A 27,553-nucleotide genomic window follows, 5' to 3' on the forward strand; every position below is an offset into this window, starting at 1 on the left:
TCCTGCACACATCACTTAGGGGCATGCACACTGGTCAGGGCTCTGGCTTCCTTGAGTAAAGACTTCATGCAAATGTTCACACAGAGCCACTGACAACGAGACACACCAGGTTAAAAACTGGGCAGTTTAATGCAGCAAGGAAACCTTTTAAAGTGAGTTTTAATGTGTTGCATCCAACCAAGGGTCTAAATTCTGGGCTATGGGAAATTCTTATTCATGTTTAAAAAGTTTACTTTCTGAAAATATGCCTTGGAAAAATGAGTAACATATTAATTTTGTTGTAATGATAGAGAAAGAATTATAATAGCACTTGAAAAAGTTAAACCTGATTTCCTCTATCTTTTATTTCAAACATAACTTTGTAAAAAGCAAGTATGCTGAAAGATCTTTAAATTACTTTCTTCCTGCCTGGGGCTTTCCCAGAAGCTCTCTCCCCGACACCCCTGCTTTGGGTACTCAAGAAGCCTCTTTTCCACCATTGAGCTCTTGGACTTGATTTCTAGGTTGTCCAGTGCTTCTGCCCAGAGTCCTCATAGAACCCTGCATTTCTCCACTGCTGCATTCAGAGTTTACTGTAAATGTGTGTTTGACTGACCATCCTCCACTCCCTACCAGATTATCTGCCCCACAGGGTGAGGGGCCATCGGAGCATCCCCAGCCCTGGAACAGTTGTAAAAAGGGGGTTAAATCCAGGGTGGGTGAAGTCCAGGGTGAATGAGTCCATTTTTTTACAGTGTATATGTGATTGCTCATCATTCCTTTCACCTGTGTTTTAACATTTTTCTACAATGAATAAATATTACCTGCATAATTACAAAAGAAGTTACCAATGTAAACATAAGGAGGGGGACTTCCTGGTGGTGCATTGGTTAACACTCTGCACTCCCAATGCAGGGGGCCCGAGTTCAATCCCTGGTCGGGGAACTAGGTCCCACATGCATGCCACAACTAAGAGTCTGCATGCCACAACTAAGGAGCCCGCTTGCCACAATTAAGACCCGGCACAACCAAATAAATTAATTAAAAAAAAAAAACATAATGAGAAGAGATGACTAACAATAAAATAGTGACCTAATGGCATCTATTAATGGCATCAGTTCAGAAACACAAGTTTGTTTTGTTCCTTAAAACAAACTCAGGGTCTCTAGAACATAAGGCGATTTGGCAATATATAAATTTTGGGGAAAAGAAAAAAATTCCATTTGTTCTCACCGATTTGATCCTCTCACCTCCAGCGGTGCAAGGTCTTTACGCCTCCGTTAAACCACCTTCTGGGAAAGAAAATGTTAAGGTCTTTCAACTGAGCGGCTCGTGGTACTAAGGATCACTTCAGTTGCATTACTGCTTGGAGATGCTGCGGGAGGGAACCAGAGGACTTAGAGGCAATGGCGGCAGAGTGGAGAGGTGTGGGCACTAGGGGCCACCCCGAAAAGCCTCACCACCGCCCCCACCACAGCCCCCGGGGCCTCGGCAGTGCAGGGTTATAGCTGCATCCCATGGACAAGAAGGAACGCCATCTCTGGTTTGGACCATGCGTGCGGTTCCCCTGGCCGCAGGACTGACAGCGCAGAAAAGGTGGTTTTCTGATTCCCTCCCAGGCCCAGTGTTATCGCGAGCGCCTCCGGAGCCGCCTCCTCGCCACCGGGTCAGCTCCTCCGGGCCTCGCACAGCCACGCGGCCCTCAGTCAGACCTGTCTGCGCCGGAGGTGGTCCTTGTCTCGCGCTGACCGTTCGGAAGGCCGCCCCGCACCCCCAAGCCTCAGCCTGACCAGCCACAAGCTCGGGCGCTCGGCCCAAGCAGGATCTCTGGACGAAAATAATCCGGGAGGGCGCGCGAAGGGGGTCCCGCGCACTTCGGCGTTGCCCTCCTCCCGGCCCCAGGCTCCAGGCCCCCGGAACCGCCCGACACCGCGAGCCGCCCCGGCCTCCCGAGCCCCTCCCCGGCCCCGCCTCGTCGTCGCCCTCCTCCCCGGCTCCCGGCCCCCAGACCCTCTGCTCCTGGGCCCGGGGCCGGGGACCACACTCACCTTGGCTGGGCCGCAGCGCCGCCGCGCGTTGCCGGGACAACGGCTGCGAGCCCAAGGCGGATACAGCCGAAGCTGGGCTAGAGGACGCCGAGGCCGCCCGAAGCTCCACGAGAGGCCGGAAAGAGCCGAAGACGATCGGGAATGTTCGTGCGGAGCCGAGGGCAGGATTCCTCCAGCGGGTGGCGAGCTCCGCGGTGCTGCAGGGCAATTTACCCCCTTCGCGGCCGCTATCTAGACTTAAAAACGCTAGCTCGTAGAGGGGGGCCAAGAGGCCAGGATATGCCTTTCCGCGCAGAAAAGGGAAGCTGATAAATTCTTCTAGATGTGATAGGAATACACGGCCGGCTGGGGACCCGCACCTGTAGTTACGTTTCCAACCGCGTAGGTCAGTCAGGTGGAGGAAGGCAGCAGAGAGACTGGGAAAGAAACGGAACGCCATCTTTAAGATTCTTTCTTCTCTGGTTAATCTTATTGCTGGGTCCTTTGGACCCTAAAAGGTTTGCTAGACTCTGCTTTGTCTGCTTTGTCTCGAGGAGGGTGTCGTTCAAAAGAATTTATGAGTAAAGCCAGTTGATTCAATATGGTTCCTTGAAGCTGTTAACTTATGGCATGCGCTCAGTGCTTTGGGGGGCCTTATGGACGCCATTGGAGAGAAAATAGTAGCCAACGATACGAGTTCATCCGGTTAGAAACTAAGCTGGTTTCTAACCCTCGCGGCGGACTGCATTCCCTAAGGCATTAGCAACGTGCTGCCCTGGCCTAACGGTCTGGTGGGTTAAACTAATTTTGGAAAAAAAAAAAGTAATGTCATTCATTTAAAAAACTTACTATAGCAAAAAGCAGCAAAAAAGTCCACACTGTTAAACAAATAAAAAAATAATAGGAAAATGTAGGTACTACCTAATCGGAGGAGCTAGGCGCTGGATCACACACATACAAGGAAAATTCTATTTAAAAAAACCCCATTTTCATAAACACTAGAATTTTATTGAATAAATTTGACATTTAACATTGCGTAAGTTTAAGGTATACAGAACGTTGCTTTGATACATTTGTATATTATATGAGTAGCATGTAGAGATACTTATCACATTACATATAGTACAATATTATTGTCTGTATCCATTATACCGTGCATTAGATACTACTCCTTACAAGTTTGTACCCTTAAACACCATCGCTCTTATCAGGGGCCATGAACACTAGAATTTAAAACACTCCTTTTTCTCCTTAAACGAAGAAAAACAACCTAAGTGCCCAGCACCAGCCGCAACGCTAAGGAACTTTAAAAGCATGCATTCAAGCCAATAAAGGGTGTGTTTATCTGCCTCAGTTACACTTTTACACTTTTTAGTTAAAAACCCGGTTCGCGCCGGATTCAAGACTCTGAGCTCAGGCGGTGTTTTCTTCTCACGCATCCGTCAACATGGCCCGGGCCAATCACAGCCTAGGCTCTCACTCTATTGGCTGTCGGTTCACCAATCCGGAGAGACGTACCAGTCCGCACTGCCGCGAGACTGGCGTCACAACATTACCCGCTTTGCGGGCCCGCCCTCCGACCCCGCCCAGCGTCCGTGCGTGCAAGCGCGCGCTCCCGCCGCCGACCAATGGGAGCGCCCCTGAGGGGGCGCGCCCGCTGGAAACCTCGGCGTGCTCGGTCCCGCGCGCGTCGCCCCGCCCCGGCCCGCGCTCCCGCCACCCCGGCCCCGCCCCTCGCGTCGGCCCCGCGGACTTCGCCGGCCGCCGTAGCCGGAACTGCTCCTGTGCGCCGCGGGCTGGGCCTCTGTGAGGCTGAGCGGCCGCAGCACCGGCGCCCGCAGCCCCGTCAGCCGCACGCCGGCAGCGGAGGGGACGTGCCGGGGCGAGGACCGCTCGGCGACTGCTTCCAAGGCGGGAGGACCACACCGGCGTTGCGGCCTCTCAGCAACTGGCGCTCGGGGGCCGGGGCTGCCCGACAGGACCCCGGGGGGCCCGGGAATCCAGGCTGCTGCGAGGCTTTGATGAAAAAGGTGACGGGAGGCTGCGGCTCGGGTGCGGTGGGCCGCCCCAACCGGCTGTCACGGCGAGGCCCGGCTCCCAGCCGGAGCGGGGCTGAGGGAGAAGTGGCCTAAGCCCTGGCGGCGGTGGTTACGTACGCGGTGCTTTGTCGGGGCGGCTAGCGGGAGCTCGGACTCAGAAGTGTTGCGTTGACAGCGCTCTTTGTGTGCAGCCAGAAATCCGCCGGAGAGGGAAGGTTTTGCTTTTCCTTTCACGGAATGTGGCTAATGGTGTCCAGCCGGGATTGGGTTTGAGGTGATCCCACCTGTGTGTACGGTCAGGAAGTAGGGTTGGAGGTATTCGGTAAAAGGATTCCATCTCCATGTTTTCCTTTTCCCTTCAGGGAAAACTCTGAAATGTGTTAATATCCTTTTAATTCTGAAAAGCAACGTCCTTTTGTATTCAGTTTAGTGTCTTCCAATATTCAACCTGGCGAACGGGCAAGTTTATTCTGTTGTAGCTGATGTAACCTTTGCCCGGGTCCTGGGTTATGTGGGTAGCTTTGGGATGATAGGTCCCTGGGAATAGGGTTTTCCACATTATAACCCAGAGGAAGGCCCTTTAGGATATTTTCAGGTTTCTTAAGTAGAAATGGATAGGATAAGTGAATAGTGAGATGTCCTGTGCAATGAAGTCCTTTAAGTTTGGGTAGTATCTGTCTTGTATAGTTCTATTCTTTGGCAGGTTTTTTTTTTTAAACTGGTATGAATTCAGGTGATTTATGACATCAATTTCAACAGATGAATGCTGTAACAGATAGTTTTGAGGCATAATACTTAAGAGCAGTAGCAGGTATTGTTATGATTTTAATCATTTCCAAATCTTTCTATGAAAGGTCCTTACTCCTGTTAATGTATTTCATTGTTGGCCTTGATGTCTTGCTCTCATTTTCCTTTAAAATGAAAATGTTCCCATTCTCAGCAGTCGTGTTGAGCATGTCAAACAGAGTTTGGGCATAGTATCAACACCTGTTGATCTTTCTTGCTGCATCGCATGTACACATTACTGACTATTTCTGGGTTTACAATGTTGATAGTGTCTGATTCTCTTTGCATAAACTGAGTGGATCTGCTTTTTGGTCCACATTTTAGAGCTGTCACATTTTGTTGTTGACATTGCTCACAACAGAGGGTAACAAAGTTAATGCGAGATTTTTATTCATGGTTACCGAGAGTTTTAACACAATTCTCTTCTATCCATTCTTACCTGGACATAACTGTGCTGTCACTTTCATAGGTGGCTCCATCCTGTTCCATGCAACAGGCTCCTTTGTTGCAAAAGCATTTTCACTTAGTAAATCCCCGCAGCAGCACACATATCCCACCCTCCGAAGCAAGATTCCCAGAAACCCCGAGCTTATTATTCTTTATGTCTGTTTTAAAATAAGCAGGCGGACCGGCAGGCGCGGGCCACCATGGAGTTCCCTGTGCACGCAGGCGAGCCCGCGCCTCTCCCCTGCCGAGGTCGATCCGGGTCCCTCGACCCCGCTCCGGGGCTAACTTTGGGGGCAGGCTTGCGGGGCAGGTGCGCGGGCCCGGAGTCCTGCGCGTTTTGGGGGGTGGGGAGGGGTGGGGTCGGGGGACGCGGGCGCGGAGGCCAGGCCGGCCCAGGCAGCGCTGGGAGCGAGGCCGGCGCGCGGGCTGCCCGGCGCGCAGGCCATGAGCCGTGGGCCCGCTGGGTAGGTGGCTCCGGGACCCCGGGACCCCGGCCCGAGCCACATGCCCCCTTCCCGACCCCGGGCCGGGGCGCCGCACGGGCAGGGCCGTCCGGGTGCGGCCGCCCAGCTGCCGCCCCGCCGCCTCCTCGCCGCCGGCCGCCGTTTCCTGGACGTCGGGCGGGCGGGCGCGCGGGGGTCCGGGCCGGGGTCGGGCGGGCGGCGGCTCAGGCCCGGCTGGCCGGGCTGGGGCGGGCGGGCCGCGGGAGGGGATCTGGAACAAACAACGGCGGCCATGTTGAGAGGGGATCGGTGCGGCTAAACTTCTCGCAGGCTGCGGGCCGCGCTCCTCACCGGGGTCCCCTCTTCCCCTCCCCGGCCAGGATGACAGTGAAGTTGGGAGACGGCGGCGGCGGGGAGGAAGGGCTCAAGAGGCTGGGCAAGAGGTCGGCCGATGAGGACTCGCTGGAAGGAGAGGGGCCCGGCGGTGGGGACGCGGCCGAGGAGAACGGTGGCACAAAGAGGGACGGCAAGACCCCCCGGGACGGCGGCGACGGCCCCCAGGCCCCCTCGGGCGGCCCGCAGGCCCCGTCCCCGCCGCCCGCCTGCCCCCAGGACCAGCACCACTTCCTCAGGTCCAGCGTGAGGCCGCAGAGCAAGAGGCTCAGGAAGGACTCGTCCTGCGCCGGGGGGAGCAGCAGCGCGGGCAGCTCAGGGCCCCGCGGAAAAGGTACGGGGGACCCCAGCCCCTTGCAGGGTGTGCCCTGCACTCCCCGGGGGTGGAGAAGGGACCCTTCCCTCCCCGCCTCCCTGCCTCCACCCAGCTCCTGCTCCCACATTTGTCTAGCACCCACACTTTGGGTGGCACTTTGCAGGGGGACATGACCCTTTTCTCCTCCAAAGAGACTGTTTCTTTCTGTATTTAAACTATGTTAAGAGGCAGTAAGTATTCCTTCTTTGGGCAAACACAATAGATTTCTGAAGGTTGTTTTTTTCCCCCCCAAAGGCTCCTTGATGATTTATATGGTAGGTTATTTTAAACCGCAGACAATAGTTTAGAAATGGATTGAGAAAATACGTGCTGTATCTCTTCCCCAGACTCAGATGTGTGGAAATACAACAAAGAAATGGGCTTTTGAAACTCATTTGGGGAAAGATTGATAAGCCGAAAATGAGTGATCCGAAGGGTCTGACTTGGGCTCATCACCCTCCACTTCAAGTACGCTAGGCTTGAAAATTTTAAGGGCATCAAGACGTGGCCCTTGAGTTTCAACTAAGGTTTCCTTGGGTGCCATGAAAACATCTCCCCTGGTGTAGTAAGTGGTGAAAACATCTGTGGCCTGATGTAAATGAGTAACAGTCTACAGTATTTGTCATGGTATTCTCAGGTTGTTGAGAATATTACGGCTTTTTTGTTCCCAATCTGCCCGTTCCCCGTTGTTTTCTGCTTGTGTCTATTTATATTTTAGCACTCTGCTTTTTGTTAATTGTACAAGTGAATTGTTCTTTTTTTTTTTTTTTAATAAATTTGTTTATTTATTTTTGGCTGTGTTAGGTCTTCCTTGCTGCGCACGGGCTTTCTCTAGTTGCGGCGAGCAGGGGCTACTTTTCGTTGCGGTGTGCGGGCTTACTGCGGTGGCTTCTCTTGTTGCGGAGCACAGGCTCTAGGTGCGCGGGCTTCAGTAGTTGTGGCACGCAGGCTCAGTAGTTGTGGCCCGCGGACTCTAGAGCGCAGGCTCAGTAGTTGTGGTGCATGGGCTTAGTTGCTCTGTGGCACGTGGTATCTTCCTGGACCAGGGATCGAACCCGTGTCCCCTGCGTTGGCAGGCGGATTCTTAACCACGGCGCCACCAGGGAAGTCCAAGTGAATTGTTCTTAACATCTCTTTTGTTTCAGGCCACTTTTGCAGCATTTTTATAGGTAGCAAATGTAACACCATTTTCTAGTGAGTTTTGCGTGAAAAAAACTGTCACTTAGTTCCTTTGGAAATGGCAATTTAAATTTATTACGTGGTCCTGATAATTTTAAGAAGGAAATACCTCAGGTGCTAATGGAGGACACATTTTGGAGATCTGGGCCAAATGTGTGCAGTTAAGCTTGCTGCTTCTGCCTCTTTCTCAGCTGAGGAGGACTGGCCTCTGAAATCATGGCCTTACTTGGTTTTTTGGTAAAGATTTTTGATGTAAGTATACTTACTTGAAGATGCACGTATAAGGTAATTCTGTATGTTTCAGAAGTCAAAACTTGCCTCATAGAAACATTTTGGTGTGAAAGTTGCTGATCAATTAGGAAAATGTTAATTTGTTTTATTGGCTTTGTTTTGTAAAAAACAGGTTTTCGTTCCCAGTTACAGATATGTGTAAGTTATCATGTGTGAGCTGCTGTGGTTCCTTCGAGGGTTTGTTTGTGGCTTCAGAAGCCCTGGCTCTGGTGTCCAATCAGAGTTCTTGGCCTCGTTCCTCTGGCCCTCTGACCTTGGTCTGCTTGCTTGACCTCAAGCCTGCTTTTCCTTTGGAGAGGCATCCTCACCTGTGAAGGGAGGAACAGCAGGGACTGACTGCTCCACTCTCTCCACGTGTGGCTGCTAAAATGAAATGAGGCGCTGGCGTGAAAGCGCTCTGTCCCCTGTAAATGGCTACCTGTATGTGAGGTGAAGTGATGCTGAAACTTTAGTTAGAATTTTGGCAGTCAGGTGAGGAGAAGTTTGCTTTCGTTTGCATACTTGAGTGTGGCTCGGATGGAGAAGGTTTCCTGGATTAGCCTTGTGTCAGATCTCTTCTTGGTTCTTGCCCAAGGTGTGGCTTGGAGCAGCAATCCACTTTCCACTAGTAAAATGGAGAGTTGTTAGAATTTGTGCTTCTTGTGACTTACGCATTTTCCTATTTTAGCAAGCAGATGTTTGTTTAAGTGAATAATAAAGCGAGAGTGTAATGGTGGCGTTTAGGAGAGGAGTAGCATGTTTCTTCTGCTTCACAGAACTTCTTGGCCTGCTTCTGGCCTTGAGCTTTCTGGTGAGGCCTCCTCTGGGATGTGCCCTGAGCTTCCTTTGGATGCACTCACCACGCCCAGGACATCCCCCCTCCTGCCTCAGGGCAACCTCTGCTTCCCTCACGGCCCCCTTAACAGGCAGAAAGAAGGTCAGTTGTGACAGCATGCCCATAACCTTTGAAAAGGATTCTTGGAGGAGCTATTTGTCTTACAGACCCTGGAAATCTCCACACCTGGAGTGATGAGCATGGACCAGTAAGGGCGTGAACAGTACTGGCATTTTTCAGTTTTTTCACTTCAGAAAAATAAAATTTCCATTATATTTGAGAAATAATCACGGCCCAACTGTGGGAGGTTCCTTTGGTTGATTACTTACCGCTTTCCAGTTTCAATTTTAATGGATGGAGAACTTTGCTGTGGGTTTGGGAGGAAAAGGCTTGTGGAGGAAAGGAAGTTCTCATTTGGCTTCTCTCCACACAAATATGTTTTTTCTTTTTTATTAAGAATAGGTTCTTGCCAACTTCAGTAAAAAATAAATTTTTTTGTAGTACATGTCTGAATTAAATTCTTTTTGAGTTGGTAAAGGGAAGGTAGCAATGGTTTAGCACCAGTGCACCAAGCATCTTGCATCTCTGTTGCTTAGCTTTTAAATGTGTGCAGACACTGAGGTTTGTTGTTCAAACAGCGTGCTCAACTAGACAGAAGGTAAGCTGCAGATCAGAAACCAGTGGATCTGCTGGATGCCAAAATAAATGCTCCTCTGGCCCTACCATGTGCCCAGAGTGGCCTGAGGACACACTTGAGACTGGATTCACAGTCTTTGGAAACATGGGCCAGGAAACAGAGCCCTCATGCCCTTCCCCGTTTCGCCAGTTCACAATCTGGGTGATTCTGGGCGAACTAGTGCATCTCAATTTCTTGGTCTATAAATGGAGATAATGCTAGTGCCTGCCTCACCGCAATAAATAACGCTGTGAAGCTCTGCGTGGCTGGTTAACAGGCTTCTCTTAGGGAAAATGTGCCTGGCTGCGAGGTCAGGGGAGCTGCAGGCTGAGTCTGAACAGGTGGACAGGGTGGGAGGAGGTCACCTGTTGGGAGGTAGGGGGTAGAGGTCCCAGGAATGCCCCCAAGCTGCTGCCCTGGCAGGACAGTTGGGCTGAGGGGATGCCTGAGGTGGAGGCAGAGTCAGACCCTCTGTTTCCATTGCTGTCCCTTTCCCTCCCCCACCCAGGAACTTTGTTCCACAGAGTTGGGGGAGCCAGTCCTAAGATGCACCGTCTCCACAGTCGGGTGGCGTCACCTGGTTTTACTGTGCTTGTGCTTAAGAATCAGTGAATCAGTGTACAGAAAGTATATTTTTCATAATCTGGGGCCTGCCTGTAGCTTCTAGATGTTTTTAAAAGACATCTTATGAGGTACCTCACCCTGAGGCGGTCGACCTTTGGGAGAAGGGTGTCCTTTAGGGAAGAAGGGTGAGCCAGCAGTCAGGAGACCCGGTTTTCCCACCCAGAGCCCCTGTGGCCGGTTCAGCTGGGGGCAGAGGAGAGGTGCTCGACCTGCCTGAACTTCAGGTTCCTTACTTTCAGAGTGGGTCGGGTGCGACAGTGGCTGAAGCTGCACTTCCCTTAACTCAGGGGCGAAGGAGTCTGCTGTGCAGGATGACTGGGGTCCTGGGGTACAGTGCCCGAAGTCAGGGCAGTTGTCTCCGTGGCGGGCTCTGCTTAGCCCTTGCTTCTCGGAGGCCCCAGGCTTGGTGTGGCTTCACCTACCGTCTGCACTGCGGTCACTCCTGTCCTCCCTCACAAGGCACTTGGGCCAGGCCTGGGCAGCTGGGTGGAGAAGTCCCTGCTTCCTGTACACTCCGAGGGCAGGGGGACACATCCGACCCTCTCGAAACCACCAAGGCTGGAGCTCTGTGGTTCTTGTGCCCGGTCTGATCCAGTACATGACAACTGTCATCCCAGCGTCCCACCTGGGCGGGGACGTCAAGCTCTGTGAAAGCCCTCAGACCTTGTTGGGAGAAGAGGAGGGAAGGCAGGACATTCTCCCACCTCTGTCCAGTACACACCTCATTCCTTGTGTGATGCTACATATGGGGAAGACATGACAACCATGACTCGTGGTCTTGTTGTGTGACACAGCCCCCCCACTCCCTGGGCACAGTAGGTCAGGAGACCTGTGGCCCAGGCCACTTCAGAGACCATGATGTAGCCGTGCAGGACAGAGAGGAAAATACCCGTAAACCAGAGGTTCTGGGTGAATGATTCAGTTCAGAGTTATACAGATGGCATTTGCTTCATGTCAAAGATATGAATAGATAGTATGGACAAGTAGATAAGGTAACAGTTGCGTTTTGGTTTGAAGGCTGAGCTAATTTTCAAATACTTCCTTGACTTTTGATGTCAACAGTAGTGTTGTTTCCATGGTGTCTCGTGAGTGTCTGGAATTGTCTTGTGCCTGCCAACCATACATACTTCAGGATTTTCATTTCATGTAGTATGTTGTGTCTTGTTTTGGTGATACAAAGATACTAGGATAGCAGAGGGGTGATTTCAGATAGCAGAGTCACAAATGTGAAAACCAGCTTTGTCCTGGAGGGTGGTGTGCAGTTTATCACATCAAGTAACGGCGGTGTTCTTACCACTGAAGAACCACGTGTGAAATGCTGGGAGAAGAAGACGTTCCCGGGGTCTGTGGTTTGGGTGGGAGATCAAGAATTACTTACAGAAACCATTAGGAAACCTTCACAGTATTCGATGAGGAGGGCATACGTTTTAGTAGGAACACAGGGATTGTAGTTGTGTTTTTCTCAGACGTTTGCGGGAGGAGCGGGAAGTCTTGGAGGGTGGCCGGCCCTGGTCTGCATGTGGAGGGCACTGAGGGGGACCCGGGACAGGGACCCTAGAGACAGATGGAGCGACGAATGCCCAGGAGGGATCCTGGTGGGAGACCTGCAGCTCTCGGGGCAGTGGCGGGCCCAGGGGAGGCATTTGGATTTGTCTGTTGGGTGACACTCTGACTGGGAATTGGCTTGCTTGATGTCTTCCCCTCTGCGTGGCCCTGGTAGGGAGGGTGTCCCCTGAGCCATGTCTGGCTGTTCAGCATGTGACACGGATGTGTGTGTTATGAGAGGCACGGAAGCACCTCTGGGAGCCTTGGCATCTCACCTCCCATCTGGACCGACTGCGACCTGAGGGGGCCGTGTTGGGACCGCATGGTGTGTGCCGCCCCTCCCAGGCTGTGCTCTCTGCTGCGCCAGGAGGTGCCCCGAGCTGGGGCGGGGGCAGGGGCGGGTGGGCTCGAAGACACCAGGAAGGCCCTTCTAGTCCAGAGCGGGTGGAGCCAGTCAGGGAGGCCCGTGTGTCCCCTGCTGGGATGGACATTTCTGACGCCTTTGAGTTTGGCGGGTCTTCCGTCCCTCTGGGATTTTGATGTATCGCTTGGAAAGAAGTTCGGCAAGCTCCAGAGGAAGGCTCAGGACGGGATTGTGTGCTGTGATGGACTGTGACGACATCCTCTGCGTCTCCCCTAGTTAAGTCACAGCATCCTCCGGAGTCTTGAGCCCTGCCACTCCCTGGCTGGTGGCACCAGGCAGTCATTGAACCTGTTTCCTCATCTGTCATAGACTGAGGGGGACGTTGAGATCAAGTTCCCTCTAGCTTCTGACTCTTGTAGCTCTGTGTGTCGTAAATACTGAAGCAGCCTTGACATGGTGGCAGCCACCATGATGTCATGTGTCCCAGGAAGACAACGCCCAGGTGTGGAGTGTGAGTCCCCGGCTCTGGTTTGGCTCCTGCTGACCAGGGACCGTACGGCTTTCCCACCTCCGTTTCGCCGTCCTGAAAAGAGGTGACTGCACACCATGGGGACAGAAGGGAGCAGGCGTCTGGACATGCTCCATGGGGCTGTGCACCTCTGTGTTCCTCACATCCAGGCCCACGGGCACGGTGGCAGGGTGGCAGCGTGTTGGGTAGGCTGCTCCACCTGCGTCTGGGCTTCCCTGGCGGGCAGATGGGTGGTTCTCTGCTGCTTGGGTGTTGGGAGGGTGCATGTGGAGGAGGGCGGGCAGTCTAGCTTGTCCGGAGTGGATGGATGGATGGGCGGGCAGGGGAAAAGGTGGACCGAGGCCATGCGTCTGTGTCCCTCAAATGTGAGCCCTGGAGAGTGGCTGCGGCGGAGTTGGTTGTCTGGGAGACCAGAGAGGGGCTGGTTAGGATCACCTTGCTCAGAGGTGGTGTGGAGCAGGCCTGGGAAAGTGGCAGCAGAAACGGGAAAGGGGAGAAGCCAGGTGGCCCCTGAGCGGCTAGAGGACTGTGGCTTGAAGTGGGTTGTGAGGGAAGGCACTGGGTCCCAGGGGCCTGTGTGGGCGAGGGGCAGGGCAAGCTGTGGAGCCCTCAGCCTGTGCCGCGTCAGTTCCCAAGCTCTCACTGAGCCTTTGCTGTGTGACGCCTGGTGCGGCTCTTCCTGCTTTCACAGAGCTCGCTGCGGGGCTCCCATTCTTGTGAGTCGTTTCTCTTCTGGTTCCTCGGATACTTACGTCTCACGGTGCAGACTCTCGCTAACCCTCTTTATGGCCTCAGAAACACAGACACAGGTAGAGTGTTGACTTCGGCCCTGTGCTTTTGGCTGGGCACACACCCACTCCCACCCCCACGGAGAGCCCCCACGCCCACTCAGTCTTGTTCAAAATTGTCTCCCCCCCTTACCTTCCTGCTGCTTCTGTCCTCCTTGCTTGCTTCTCTGTCTTCGCCCTTCGGTCATCACTGTTTTTGTCTGAACTTTTCCTGAGTCACCATCTCGTTCTACCAGTGTCTCTGATCCTGCTTCCTGTTTTTTTTTCTGCTTGAAGGAGCCTGAGGTAAAGTGGTGATGCCTCTGTCTCCTCTTCCTCATCTGAAATTTCAGGGATGTACCAGGTGCCATGTTCTCCTTCCCCCCTAAAGTTTTGTGATTTTACTTTACTTTTAAAAAGCATTCAAGGTCTAGAATGACAAGCACCAAATGTTAGAAATGGTTGCCTGAGGGTGATTTGCTTTCTTTTCTGAAAGTTCGTTTTGCTTTATTTTCCTCTACTGAGGACATACTGTTTTTGAAACGAGAGCAGGAGAGGCTGAGCATCTGTGCATCTGACCTCTGGCCGGGGGAGAGTGGCTCGCTGCTCCGCAGTGTGGTTGGCTGCCTTGTGGGCCTCCACGGAGCCACTTTTACTGTTGTACCTTCTTTCACATCTGCTGGTTTGGTGTATTCTGTGCGCTACCCCTTAGGTCCCTTTCAGCTCAGTGATGCTTCCATTCTGTTTTTCTTCACTGTTCATCCTCCGTGTCTCAGGTCACCAGTGCTGTAATCCAGTGAAATTTCACAAAAGCCAGCAAGACGTGTGCCTTATAGGATTTTTAACAATATGTGTGTGTTACTTTCAAGTATATTGACACCAGCATGGGCTGGCAAAGGTAAACCTGAGCTGTGACTGTCAGCAAGTTGCCATTGTTTTGGAAAAAGAGAGTTTAGTGAGGGTTTTGTCAAAAGTTGAAAATGACACTGAAATCCTTTGTTGTGGGTGGTGCAGAGATAGACAGACAGCCCTTCCTCAGATGAGTACACATGAGGAACTCTGGGCTCCAAATCAACCAGAACTTCTTTTGAGAGTGGAGTTTATTTATTTATTTATTAAATATTTATTTACTTGGCTGTGCCAGGTCTTAGTTTCGGCACGCAGGATCTAGTTCCCTGACCAGGGATCGAACCTGGGCCCCCTGCATTGGGAGCGGGGACTCTTAGCCACTGGACCACCAGGGAAGTCCCGAGAGTGGAGTTTAAACGGCACTCATAACCCAGTCTTCAGCTCATAACAAAGCGTCTCTGACCTACTAGAAATGGAATGAAACCGATTATCCCTGCAAATGTGCTCTAAGTTGCCACACCTGTTGAAAAAATCTCGGGATGTGCTAAGCTCATTAATTAGGTCAGGGTTTGGTTCGGTTTGGTGAGGAATGGACAAAGTCAGACCACGTGTTCAGTGCGTCCTTCGCCCACTCTGGAGCTCAGAGATCCTGAGGTGCAGTTCTGTTGTGCCTGCCGGATGGGAAGGGAGCAGCTGTGAAACGCTTTAAACCTGATTATGTCTTATTCTGTAACAGTGTGTTTAGGACCGTGAAGGTTGAACATTCAAATACAGTACTGGCCAGTGGCACTTTCTGCAGTGATAGTAAGGTCCTGTGCTGTCCGGCACAGGAGCCGCTGGCCACATGTGGACACTTGACTACTAGAAATGTGGCTGGTGTGACTGAGGAACTGGGGTTTTTATTTTATTTAATTTTAATTAGTATTTAAATTTAAATAGCCTTGTTAGTGGCTGTCTTAATTGGGCACTACAGCTCTGATAAACAGTGATTTCTGTTACCTACTCGTGTCGCTTTATGAAGGTAGCTCACTGCTAGCCTGATACACCTTTCCACATGAGAGAATCAAACGCATTCCATGTAGCCGAGTAGTTTTTTCTGCATGTATGAAAACATTCTGCTTTCTGATAGCTGACTGATGGGATCAGCTGTTTTCAGATACTCCTTATGTTGATGTAATTACATGGACCCACAGCGCACAAAGACGCAACCAGGTGTAAGAGGGGAGAGTGACTCCACCCCCGCAACTCCCCACCCCATACCCCAGGCAGCCCCTGCTCTTGTGTTTCTTCAGGGATAGTCTTTGCAAGCATATGTGGAATAACGGACTTTTACTTTTTCATTTCTTCTATTTCTCATGATTGTCTTTCATCCCCTTTGGAGGCAGAGCCCTGTGAAGGGGGTGAGGGAAACGTGGCCCTGAGCCCCAGTGTGCACATGGCTGCCCAGGGCCCCCACCAGATTGATGAGGAAGTGGATCTTGATGGAAAAGCTCATGATTATCTCATTAAGAAAGCATTTAACAATAATCTGTATTTGTTTAGCTTTTCCTGTTTTAAGTACTTTTATTTTTATGATATTCTTTTCACCCTTGTTGTTCAGAGTTTGCAGATTTCTCACCATTGGGTGGTCCTGCCTTTCCGTGAAAAGAGAATGCTGGTTATCACAGGGATATGCTGGGAGTTCCCCTTCCCTCTGAGAGGAAGGAACTGAGATGGGTGGGAGGACTGGGTCAGGTCGTAAAATTGTTATCTGTGACCTTTACCTCTGGTTTATTGCCTGCGTTCTCCTGGGAGCACAGAATTCTCAGTCCCGGGCCCGGTGTTTGGTGCCCCTGTGCTGTACTTTACGTGCTCTCCCCTCTTGGCGGGGTTTTCAAGGACTTGTCTTGAGATTAGGAACTGATGCTTTAAGAGCATTTGTGGGTTGTCGGTCACTCTCAGAACACCAGATTTTGTTGGTGGAAAGTGATCAGGAAAAAGGTCAGGAGACCTTTTTTTTTGGCCGCACTGTGCGGCATGTGGGATCTTAGTTCCCTGAACAGGGATCGAACCCTTGCCCCCTGCAGTGGAAGCGTGGAGTCCAAACCACTGGACCACCAGGGAAGTCCCAGGACTTTTAAAAGGTGCTGAGGTACCACGTGGTCCGTATTTAAGTATTGATTGTACCTCAAAGAAGGTAGTGTCTTATATACATTTAAATGTTTTCTTGAGTTTGAATTTCAATTTATTTGAAAAAATAATTTCACCTCAAACCTCAATTGAGAAGGAAAGATGCCGTGTGGTTTTAGTTTACAGCGGGAAAGGAGCTGTGTGCTTCGGCAGGACCTTGTCCTTGTGCTCTGGTGGTACCACATAAATGCTCTCCTTTTACTCACTGTTTAAACTTTTTCTCGAGAGTCAGAGGTCAGGGCAGGACAATGTCACTCGCTGGTGGAGCTGGGGGCGGGGCCCGGGGGGAAACAGATAGCCATATGGTTCTTTCTCTCGAAGGAGCTGACGGTGGCGGATCATCAGCTGGAAATGGGTCCGGGGTTGCCCCCGCCGCCCCTGCAGGGGGCTCTCGCTCCTCCTCCCGGAACTTAGGGTCTTCAGGCGGTGAGAAGGAAGAAGGCAAGAAGGTGCGGCGGCAGTGGGAGTCGTGGAGCACGGAGGACAAGAACACCTTCTTCGAGGGGCTGTACGAGGTGAGTGGGTCCTGCAGCCCAAGGAGGCGGCTGAAGCTCCTGGCCTCTTAGCCCTTGCCTGTGGGTCCCCAGGCACAGGCCTTGACCTCTGACCTTGGCCCTTTACCTCCTCGCTGTGACTTTCAAAGCTGTTACTAGTGAGGTGGCTGTTAGGAAGTGTTTTCGTTTGCTTCTTTTCTTTTCTAAGATTCTCTGAAATACATTCTGGCCTGAAGAGTGGTGCCCTTCCCTCTGGGCCTTCCCCTCACAGCTGAGTGGGCCGATTCAGGAGGGATGTCCCCAAGAGGGAGGGGCCAGGGGACACTTGCCACATCAGAGCAGCCAGCACAACCCAGAGAGATGCCACAGCTGACTGGGAACAGAGTGGCAAGTCCTAAACATAGAGAAGCTCCTCCCCCATCCCACGGCCCAATGAAACGGCCGTGCTCCCTGCCAGCCATTTTTACTTCCGGGTTTTATTTCTTCACATCTTTGTAGTTATAGAGAACATACTTTTTTATTAACGTTAAATGCATTTTTCAGGTGTTTTGTAGTTCTTTTGCTCAGTATTTTTTTAATGCTTATAAATATTCTGCTTCAGATGAAGGCAACTATGACCCACATGCTCACTGCCTGTTTTTGTAAATCAAGTTTTATTGGAACACAGCTCAGCCTCTTCACTTGTACATTGTCTTTGACTACAGTGTGGTTCCTGCAGTACCTGTGGCCCTGCAACACCTAAATATTTACCCTCTGGCCAGTCCTTTTTCTACTTAACCATTTTCGTATTGTTGATTGTTGTGGTTCCTTCTGGATTCTGTTGTAAATAATGCTACCGTGGACATCTTTGTGCACATTCCATATTTTAGACTTCTTCTTTGGGATGTAGTATCAAGAGTAGGTTACTTGGTCAGTGAGCCTTATTCTTTTACTAGTGAACTAATTGGAGTGATAGAAAAGTCTAGCCAAGCCTGTGAAACAAGGCTCAGAGGAAGGAGGCTTTGGAACTGAAACCATGGAGTGTTCATAGATCAGGAGACACCTGACTGTGGACAGAGAACAGGACGCAGAGCCGAGTTCAGGGCTTTCCCGTGGCTGGCCTGCCCCCTTCCGGGGTCGATGGTTCAGTTCTGCCCTTCCTGGCTGGAGGAGGCCACGTGTTGGTGCTGCCTGACTCTGTTGTCCGAGGAGAGAACGGAATGTCCACATGAGGCTTGTTCCAGTAGACGCAAAGTCATTCAAACACATTCAAGTGTGTTCCTTTTCTTCCCTCGACAGTTCTAGGGTAAAGTACAGAGGCTGTTCTTTTATAGATTATATGCCCAAATGGTGCCTTCTTTAAGCTGTTTGTTAGGCATAGAAGACTTGTGATTCCTGGAGTGTTCTCAGAATCAGCAACCATTGCTGACTCTCACCTGAAATAGTTACTGCTTTGGTGTGGCCCCTCTGTCTTGGGGAGAAAGTGGGCTCTGCAGGCAGTCTGGCTACTCGGTTGCAGGAGCGTGGGGGAGACGTGGTTGTTGATGAAAAGCAGGGGAAGAAATCCGTGTTAATGACCTGCCCTTACCTTTCTTCAGGGGAATTAGTTCATTCCCCTCTCATCGGGCTAGGCTTCTTGTTTTAACTTTTCTACCAGGTAGGTGTTTTGAGGTCTCCTGAAATCCTTGATTAATAATAATAATAATTTATAATTGTCTATTCAGGTCACTTAATGCTTTCCACTGTTGGTACTATTGGTGTATCCCAAATTGTGTGTGTGTGTGTGTGTGTGTATGTGTATGTGTGTGAGAGAGAGAGCGCATGCACAAGTGTGGGCTTTATGTCTGTTGCCGCGTGTGTCTGACCAAAACTCAGTGAGACTCTGGTGTGGCCTTGATGACCGGCTGGTCGGCTAGGGCGTATATAACCACGAGCATCTTCACCCGTGGGGCGTGGTGCTCAGCACAGGCCTCTGCAGTGTTGATGAAGGTCGTCCCTGCCTTTCTGATGCACTCTCATCTGACTGAGCTATGCCTCAAGTGACGAGACCCAGCTCAGAGCAACGCAGAGGGGCAAGACCAAGCATTGAGCAGCTCTCAGAACTGAACTGTGAGGGAGCCGGAGGGGCTGGATCAAGCCTGACTGTGTGCAGGGACTCCCACGGTGTCACTGGGCCTCTGTCTGTTACCCCGTGTGTTGGGGGTGACATTTCTGTGCTTATTCTCTCCTGCTTCAGATGCTCCCCAGGGGCGAGAGTGCCTCCCCAACCCCTCCTCCATGCTAGTAAGGACAGTTCTGGGCACAACTCAGCTTGGCTGGTCCCATCCCAGACTCCTCCCTGTGGCCAGGGGTAAAGGTTGTGGCCCCCATGACAGGGAGCTGGCGGGAAGGCCAGTGGGATGAACGCCTGGACCAGCGTGGTTGTCCTTGACATCCTCTACACTCCATTTCACAAAGCCTGTTGCCGACTTTTCCTTTTCCCTTCTTACGTCTGTCTGTCCGTCCGTATTGCTGTCCAGTCTTGATTCCTATCTTACTCGCAGCCGCGTGGCCAGCATCTTCTGCTTGCTTTTCACTGGGTCGATAATTGCTGGAGGCCTCATCTCTGCTGTGCTTCCCCTTCCGTGTTCTGTCTGCAGTTCCCAGTGTCCTACAAATCCAGCTGCTGGGCATCTCCTGTTTCCTGCCATCTCTGTGACAGCTGTATGAATGCGAGTTCTCGTTTCAGTCTTTGAAATGTGTGCTTCACCTCCATATAGTTTTCTCTTTCAACTTTGCCTTTTTCACTGTTGCTGTTGTTGCCACCACCCTTTATTTACCTAGTTCATGGCTAAGTATAGAAATGCAAAGAAGTCCCCGCTAAGGGGCTGGCAGTCTTACTGGAAAAACGTAACAGGCACAGAAGAAGTGGGACTCTCAGAAGGTATATGCTGACGGATGCCACAAGAGTTCAGAAGGCAGCGTACTTTGAGAACGCAGGATGAGGAGTCGCAAAGCCCAGATTCTAGTCCCCATCTGGGCCGTCAGGTCACCTCTGGGTTCGTAACCCAGCTATGAAAAGAAGTCCTGAGATTTAGAGGCCGTGTGTGTTTGTTCACGTCACGGTTCTGGTCAAGAGCTGAGGGGAGTTTTGTGAGGGAGGTGGTGCCTGAGCTGGACACTGGAGAAAGGCACTTTAGGTGCAGCTCTGCCTTGCTCTGGTTCACCTGCCATTGCTTCTTTTAAAACAGTGAGTGAGCTTTCATTCTTTGAGGATTTTTACTTTTTGTTTTGGCTGCACCGTACGACATGTGGAATCTTAGTTCCCTGACCAGGGATCGAACCCACGCCCCATGCAGCGGAAGTGTGTATTCTTAACCTCTGGACTGCCAGGGAAGTCCCATAGGCATTTTTACTTTTTGACCTTAAAATTTGAGACGATTTCAGAGTTGGAAAAAGCTGCAAAAAGAGTACAGAGAATGCTCACATGCCGTTTACCTCGCTTTCCTGACACCCACGTAACTGCAGGGTGACCAGCAAAATGAGGAGAGTTAGTGTAATGTCATCGGTATTTGCACTGATGTCCTATTCTGGTTCAGGACCCCACGTTGCATTTGGTTGCCATGGCTCCTGGGTCCTCCCACCTGGAACAGGTCCCTCAGTCTTCCCTTTTATTCCTGGTCTCTCATAACCTTGACATTTTTGAAGATTCCAAGTCTGTTCATTCATAGAGTGCCCCTCATTGGGCTTACCTGATGTTTCTGCACAGATAAGTTCATGTTTTGTGTTTTCTGTCAAGAGTACCGTGGGATTGCTGTGCATCCTTGGTGCATCCTGTCCAGAGTGTGCAATGCGATCTGTCTCAGGCCTGGCTGTGTGAACCTTGATCACTGCATTCAGGTGGCATCTCCCAGGTTCTCCACTGCCAAGTCTTTTTTTCTTTTTTTTTTTTTACTTTGAGACTGTGTAAATACCCTGTTTCTCATCATTCTTTCTCCCACTAATTTAAGCAACCATTGCCTCTTCTTACCTGGAAAAACTATTACTGTGGTGTTTACCCAGTGATGACCTTCTGATTCTGTTATTCTTTCTACATTTATTAAGTGGAAATCCCATGCAAGGAAAAGCTCTCCCTTCTCCTCCATTTATGTATTTATTCAATTATTTTTTTGTACCTGTATGGACTCAGGGATACTTATTCTCTTCCATGGGTTATAATCCATTCATATCATTGTGATTTTGTTGCCCAGATTGTTCTAGATTTGCCCACTGGGAGCCTCTTCAGGTTGGCTGCTGTGTCCTTCTAACATGTTCCCCTTACACTTTGAGCACTTTCTCACTTTCTGGCACCACAAGATATTCTAGGCTCACCTGGTATTTTCCCTGCCCCAGACCTGGCATTGGCCATTTTTCCAAGGAGCCGTGGTTCCTTTTGGAAAGTGGGATTTAGAAACCAAGATCTGGGTACCAGAGGTGCTCATTGCTGCTGGGGTGCCATTACCTCCAGGTCCTTCCCAGTGCTTCTTGCTGGCTTGGTTTTGATGAGAGTATCAGTAGTTCATGAGTAGTATCAGTAGTTGGTTCTCATTGCATCAGTACCTGAACAGCACTGATGGGGACTGTGTTCTCTGGAACATAAATTCCATTCTGAAAATCTAAGATGTACTCAGCTTTTACATGGAGGTGTTGAAGGAAGGCCCACAGATGTATTCAGAGCATATTCTGCATGATTCTCTTAATAAACATTCATATTTGTTATCCCTGTTTGAACATAGAATACCTTTTGTATGATCAAATCAGTGAAGCTGTTTCTGAATAGTTGATTTGTTGTTTTATTTTAAGATGCCAGATATACAGCACCCTGAGCCCCTCCATCCTTGTGTTGTGTCTTCTGGTTATTGTCTTCATGGGGGTGTCTCATTTCATGGGCTCTAAAGAACTCTGGAGATTAAGTCCTTTGTCTAAGTGTTGAGCTTCATGTTTCTACTGCTCCGGGGTCCTTGCCTCATTGGTATCCACATGCTATGATAGTTCTGTTGCTGCTTTATCCATTATTCTGATTGAAACCTGAGGTTCTGGGGAAGCCAGGTTGAAGTTCATGCACAAGTAGGAGCCGTGAAGGACACTTGCTTAACCACAGCGGTCCCTTTTCTCCCTTTTCAGGAAGTGTCTGCATTGTACAGAAGGCTGCCTTGTTGTAACCTCGTGTTTTGTTTTTTTTTTTTAACATCTTTATTGGAGTATAATTGCTCTACAATGGTGTGTTAGTTCCTGCTTTATAACAAAGTGAATCAGCCATACATATACATACGTCCCCATATCTCCTCCCTCTTGCGTCTCCCTCCCACCCTCCCTATAACCTCGTGCTTTTAATGTGGACTTTCTTTTCCAGCATGGGAAAGACTTTGAAGCGATTCAGAACAACATTGCTCTGAAATACAAGAAGAAAGGCAAGCCCGCCAGCATGGTGAAGAACAAGGAGCAGGTCCGGCACTTCTACTATCGCACGTGGCACAAGATCACCAAGTACATCGACTTCGACAACGGTGAGTGCCTAGGCCGGCTTCCTGGGGCCAGAGGCGGGGTGGCTTCTGGTCCAGGAGCGTGGCTTCCGCAAACCTGCAGGCCACACCTCTGGCATTCTCACCCAGCCACACGGCCTGGGATGTACTCACCTATGGTGCTTTGTCTGACAGGAGGCCTCGTAACTGGTGGTCAGGCTTAGTTACAAGGAAGCCTGTGGTGTCTGAGTCCCTGGCTTGCTCCTCCGCCCCGGGAGGGAGGGCACCATGGTCCAGAATCACACCTCGCCGTTGCCCGCCCTTCTCCCAAGGGGGCCCCAGTGGGGTGAGGGTCGGGCAGGGCCTGGCGTGCGTCAGCGCGGGTGGAGGGCTGGCGTTCCAGGGCTTTTCCCAGGCTCTTTTTCCAGGCTCTGTGTCTGAGTCCAGTTTGTGTGGCGCCATCTTTAATTCATGAGTCTAGGTCATCGCCAGGTGCGGTTCTGACTTCCTGCTCAGAGCACCTCTGTCCTAAGGGGAGGCATTGCTGCCTCCTGTGTCCACACGCCGGAAGAATCCTGTGTCTGTGTCGTTCCTGCTGCTTCTCTCGTCGATCGGTCTCTCCACATGTGTGCTTCCACCGACTGCACTGATTTCTGACACACCCTCCAAATAACATCAGTTCTGATCCAGAATAATTGTGGTTGCTGTGGTCACGTCACTCCCCTTTGAACCTTTGCCTGTGCCCTGCAGGTGTTCTCTTGGCCAGTCAGTGTGTCCTAGCCTCCCCCAGCTGACCCATCTGGCTCTCCTCGCTGGCTTTCCCTTAGGTCGGGATTCCAGGGCCAGGGATTCCTCGTCCGGCCTTAGAAAGGCCCAGAGACAGTGATTCAAGCTGTCTTTTTCTGTAGAAGGTCAGATGGTGAATATTGATATTTTTGGCTTTGGGGTTTTATGGTCTTTATTGAAACCACTTCACCCTGCTTTCTAGCTCATTCTGGATAATACATAGAGGAATGCATGTTGCTGCAGTTGCCTGTTTACAAAGACAGCCCTTGGGCCGGATCTGGCCTGCGATTTGCTGTCCTCTGCCCTGGAGAAGTCCTTCCTCCCTGCCATCGGCCAGCGCTGGGGCTCTCAGGGACTGGGAGGTCCCAGGGTCTGGTGATGGTTGTTACGCTCACTGCATTTCCCATCTGGTTTTTTTTTTTTTTTTTTTTTGGCCATGCCACGTGGCTTGCAGGATCTTAGTTCCCTGACCAGGGACTGAACCCGGGCCCCAGCAGTGAAAGCGCAGAGTCCTAACCACTGGACCGCCAGGGAATCCCCATCTGGTTCTGTCCTACGACAGTGTCCCCTGAATGTATTTCCCTTTGAATCTTTGGGGGCATCTCTTACTCACCTGCCAGTGTTTCTGGTTCTACTCCGAGCTTCTCAGATCTGTCCTCACCGCCCGGCCTGCCTTGGTCCTGCCCTAGACCAGTGCTGCTCTCCCACTGTCCGGTCCTGCCCTTCCTAACCCAGCCTTTGAGCTGTGAGATCCACACAAGATGCTCATCTGCCCGACCGCTCCCTTGCCTGAGCCCCCTCCCTCTGCCCCACCAGAGGCCCGCACCATGACTTGCCACGGCCCCGGGGAATGGAGTCACCTCCCTCCTTACCTGCACTTTCCTTCACACCTTGACTCCTGCCACACTCCTGCCACTCCCACCTGGTTGTCCTCCCTAACCTGTTCACCAGGACTCAGCTCCTGTGTCAGTTGTCCCAGAAATCCTCCCCTGAATCCTCTCTTGTCCCCACTGCTGCCTGTCGTTGGGCACGTGGCGTGCTCTTCCCTGGAGGTGCCTGTAATGCACTTGCTTGGGCGGAGGAGAAAGCCCCAGCTCGGCGATGGAGGCCCTGGCCCCTGTCCACCCCAACGATGCGGGGAGTGGAGGTCCGAGTCCGGGCAGCATCCTCTTCCCATTGTACCCCTCTCGCTCTGTCTCCTGACTTTTGTCTGCCTTACAAGTACTGTTTTCACACCACCTTTTCATGTTGATGTAGAATTTCTTCATGTGTTTGTTTTTTAAATGACATCTGTTTTAGTTTTTTCAGTATTGATAAGTTTTCTTAACCTAATGCTTGGTGATCAGTTCTTTTTTTAATTAATTTTTTATTTATTCGGCTGCGTCAGGTCTTAGTAGCAGCATGCAGGATCTTTCGTTGCGGTGCATGGGCTTCTCTCTGTTTGTGGCACGTGGTCTCAGTAGTTGTGGCACGGCATGTGAGATCTTAGTTCCCTGACCAGGACTTGAACCTGCGTCCCCTGCATAGGAAGGTGGATTCTTAACCACTGGACCACCAGGCAAGTCCCTCCATGTGTTTTTTATTAAATGTATTTCTTTGAGTGGAGATACTACAAATGAATACATTTTACTTCTCCTTTTGGATTTGCAAGTCACTTAACAGTGTTTTTAAATAACGCAGGGTGGGTATCTTTATTCATATAGCACTTTTCTTCAGATAAATTCACACAACTGAGGTAAAATTATACTAACGTTACTGCTAATTGTCTCATTGTGAGCACCCCGTCACAGCACTGTCTGACAACCCTCCGGGAAGATGTGTGTCTGGCCCTCTGTCCTGGGGGTCTGTCTGCCTCTCCCCGCATTTCCCATCTGGTTCTGTCCATGACAAAGGCAGGAAGGAGCAACTGACAGACAAGTGCATGTTACTCTGGGCAAGGCCTGTTTCACGAGGCCCCACGTGCAGTGCCTGCTTTCTGCTGAGTTTATGACCCCACCGAGGCTCTCTCTGGCCAGTTAAATCCTTTTGCTTCTCACGAGTCTTTTTAAGGTATCTTTCCTGCTTAAAAGCCTTCCACTTCAGGGGACACCCGTCCAGCCTGACATCTTGATGAGGAAGATACAACACAAACAGAATGGTGGCTCCAACCTCTTCTAGTGCCATATCTGTGTAGTGAGGTTGCTGCTCCTTCTAGGGACCCTGGGAAGTGGGCGCTCAGTTTCCACGCTTTGCAGCAGTCCCTCGGTCTGACCCACAAGTCTTTTGCTACTGGTGTGTGTGTGTTTGCGCGTGCGTGTGCACGGGCGCACGCACGTGTGCTCTCAGTGTCCATGTGGCCATGAACGTAAGCCTCTCGATGGCTGTGGTGCATTGTGGCAAGTCGGCAGCATTTTGTTCTTTGTCAGGCCGTCTCCACGGAGTCTCTTTGTCTGCTGGCTGTGTTCATCCTTAGCTCAGACTGTTGCTCACATCCCTAGTTGATTTGAAAATGTCGACTCTGGTCCTGTCGAGTCCAGTGCGCTGTTGTTATTATCTCTCGTCATCACGAACACCCTCCCTCCCTCCAGGCTGGCACGCAGAAACGAGTTTTAGCTGTTTGGCTCTTTCTCTGTCTTCTGCATTTTTCTTTTTTGTTGTTACATAGTCTGTTCTTTCTGAAAGTCATTCCGCGAGAGCAGGTCTTTCATCTGCTTTGGCTGGTCTCAAAACACTCTCTTCCAACGTGAAGGCCTCAGCAACACGAGAAGGGGAAGGGAGTAGGAAGCTACCTGGAGATCAGGCGGTGGGCGGTGATTCCAGGAGCCGTGCTCTAGCACGTTCTGTGCTTTCACCACCACCAGGCTATGGGCAGAGTGGACCACCCAGGCTCCCGGTGTGGACGTGTTGCTTCGTCTGCCCCGAGGTCCAGAGGCGTGTTGCAGGGCAGCCACACTGGGCTCTGTGGGACATCTAGAGTGGATGTGTCTTTCCTGGGCATTTTTGTCACCTCTGCCTGCTGGACAGCCTCCTAAACTCCCCTCCCCCACTGGAGGTATCATTCCCCTTCAGCTCTTTTTCCAACTTGGATGAAGGGTGGACGCATCAGCCGCCCTCAGTTCCACAGTCAGCTCTGCAGGGTCAGCCCCGCCGGGGCCATTCTCCCTTCTCTGCAGTGTCTTCTTTTTTTTAACTTTTTAAAAAAAATTTATTTATTTTTGGCTGCGTTGGGTCTTCGTTGCTGCGCTTGGGCTTTCTCTAGTTGCAGTGAGCGGGGGCTACTCTTCATTGCAGTACACGGGCTTCTCATTGCAGTGGCTTCTCTTGTTGCGGAGCATGGGCTCTAGGCACGTGGGCTTCAGTAGTTGCGGCACACAGGCTCAGTAGTTGTGGCTTACGGGCTCTAGAGTGCAGGCTCAGTAGTTGTGGCACATGGGCTTAGTTGCTCTGTGGCATGTGGGATCTTCCCAGACCAGGGCTCGAACCCTTGTCCCCTGCATTGGCAGGAGGATTCTTAACCACTGCGCCACCAGGGAAGCCCCTCTGCAGTGTCTTCTGCCTGACCCACATGCCCTTGGTGTCCCGGTGTGGCCCCATGGGAAGTGCCTTCTTTCTGTTGAGCCGAGGGCTGCACCGATGTCTCTCACTGGTCCTGATCACCTTTCAGAGCTGGTGGCAGCCGGTTGACCGCGTGAGGCCAGAGGCCTGCCCGCCTCTTGGTGCTGCACTGGTGGTCACACTGGGTTCCACGCTGTGCAGCTGTTTCGCAGCCCCTCCCCCAGCCCCGGCAACCACGGAGCCACAGATCTCTGTCTCTCCTGGACGCTTCATATCAGTGGAGTCATACAATGCGGGGCCTTTAGTGTCTGGTTTCTTTCACTGAGCATGATGTTTTCCAGGTGCATCCAGATTGTAGGGTGTGTTAGGCTTTTTTAGGGTCCGTTCATTCCATTCTATGGCTGAGTATTGTTCCGTTGTCTGAAAGCCCACGTTTGTTTATCGACTGCATAGTGGATCGTAAGGCTCCTGAGTAGCGGTCCCTGTGAGAGTCCGCTGAGACTATCGGTCTTTCTCTCAGGAGAACCTTTGGGAATTGTTGGCGTGTGATGTTAGCAGAGCCCAGGCTCCTCAGAGGCTATCCGAGGTTCAGAATCCTTGTTTTAGGTCATTCATTCAGAACTTTACTTTCTATTTACTAATATACTTTTCTTTTCCTTTCCTATTGTTGTAATCACACACAGCCAAATCTTTGAAAGGGGGTCTCTGGGGAGAGAACAGCTGTGAGAGGGACACATGGCAGTGGTCATTGCCCTGTGAGATGATCGGAAAGGGGCCAACTGGGCAGTAACCAGGCTTACAAGGTGCTGTCAGGCTTGGCGTCACACAATACAGAGACTCAAGGTAACAGTGGCTTGAGCACGTGAGGATTTCTTTCCTGGAGTCAGAGACGCCTGCAGGTAGGTGTCCAGGGCGGGCATCGGGGCCGAATCAGTCTATTACAGAGCCTCTGGAGCCTCCCTCAGCATTTCTGCTCATACCTGGTAGTGTGGTCTCCTCCAGCC

The 27,553-nt window shown here is 51.3% G+C and overlaps 2 protein-coding genes across 12 annotated transcripts in view; one reads left to right on the forward strand and one right to left on the reverse strand.

The window, feature by feature from the left end:
* The window catches only part of IFT140 (intraflagellar transport 140), a 70,416-nt gene extending 68,209 nt beyond the window's left edge, over positions 1-2,207 (reverse strand). For 2 of the 8 annotated variants that reach the window (XM_036824419.1, XM_036824417.1), the window contains exons 1-2: positions 2,028-2,207; positions 1,213-1,271 (exon numbers count right to left, since the gene is read on the reverse strand). The gene's annotated coding sequence lies outside the window, so the exon portion shown is untranslated. Of the gene's footprint in view, positions 1-1,212; positions 1,272-1,691; positions 1,933-2,027 lie in introns of those variants that run through there. The other 6 variants (XM_036824411.1, XM_036824418.1, XM_036824413.1 and 3 more) reach the window with 5 other exon arrangements.
* A 1,575-nt stretch (positions 2,208-3,782) lies between these two features.
* The window catches only part of CRAMP1 (cramped chromatin regulator homolog 1), a 59,193-nt gene continuing 35,422 nt past the window's right edge, over positions 3,783-27,553 (forward strand). For 3 of the 4 annotated variants that reach the window (XM_036826011.1, XM_036826014.1, XM_036826015.1), the window contains exons 1-4: positions 3,783-4,036; positions 6,102-6,448; positions 16,598-16,791; positions 22,121-22,274. In XM_036826011.1, coding sequence (XP_036681906.1) covers positions 6,103-6,448; positions 16,598-16,791; positions 22,121-22,274 — 694 coding nt within the window. In that variant the 5' untranslated portion in view covers positions 3,783-4,036; position 6,102. Of the gene's footprint in view, positions 4,037-5,930; positions 6,449-16,597; positions 16,792-22,120; positions 22,275-27,553 lie in introns of those variants that run through there. The other variant, XM_036826013.1, reaches the window with a different exon arrangement.

The sequence above is a fragment of the Balaenoptera musculus genome, chromosome 15 (assembly GCF_009873245.2).
Source record: "Balaenoptera musculus isolate JJ_BM4_2016_0621 chromosome 15, mBalMus1.pri.v3, whole genome shotgun sequence".
Classification (NCBI taxonomy): Eukaryota; Metazoa; Chordata; class Mammalia; order Artiodactyla; family Balaenopteridae; genus Balaenoptera; species Balaenoptera musculus.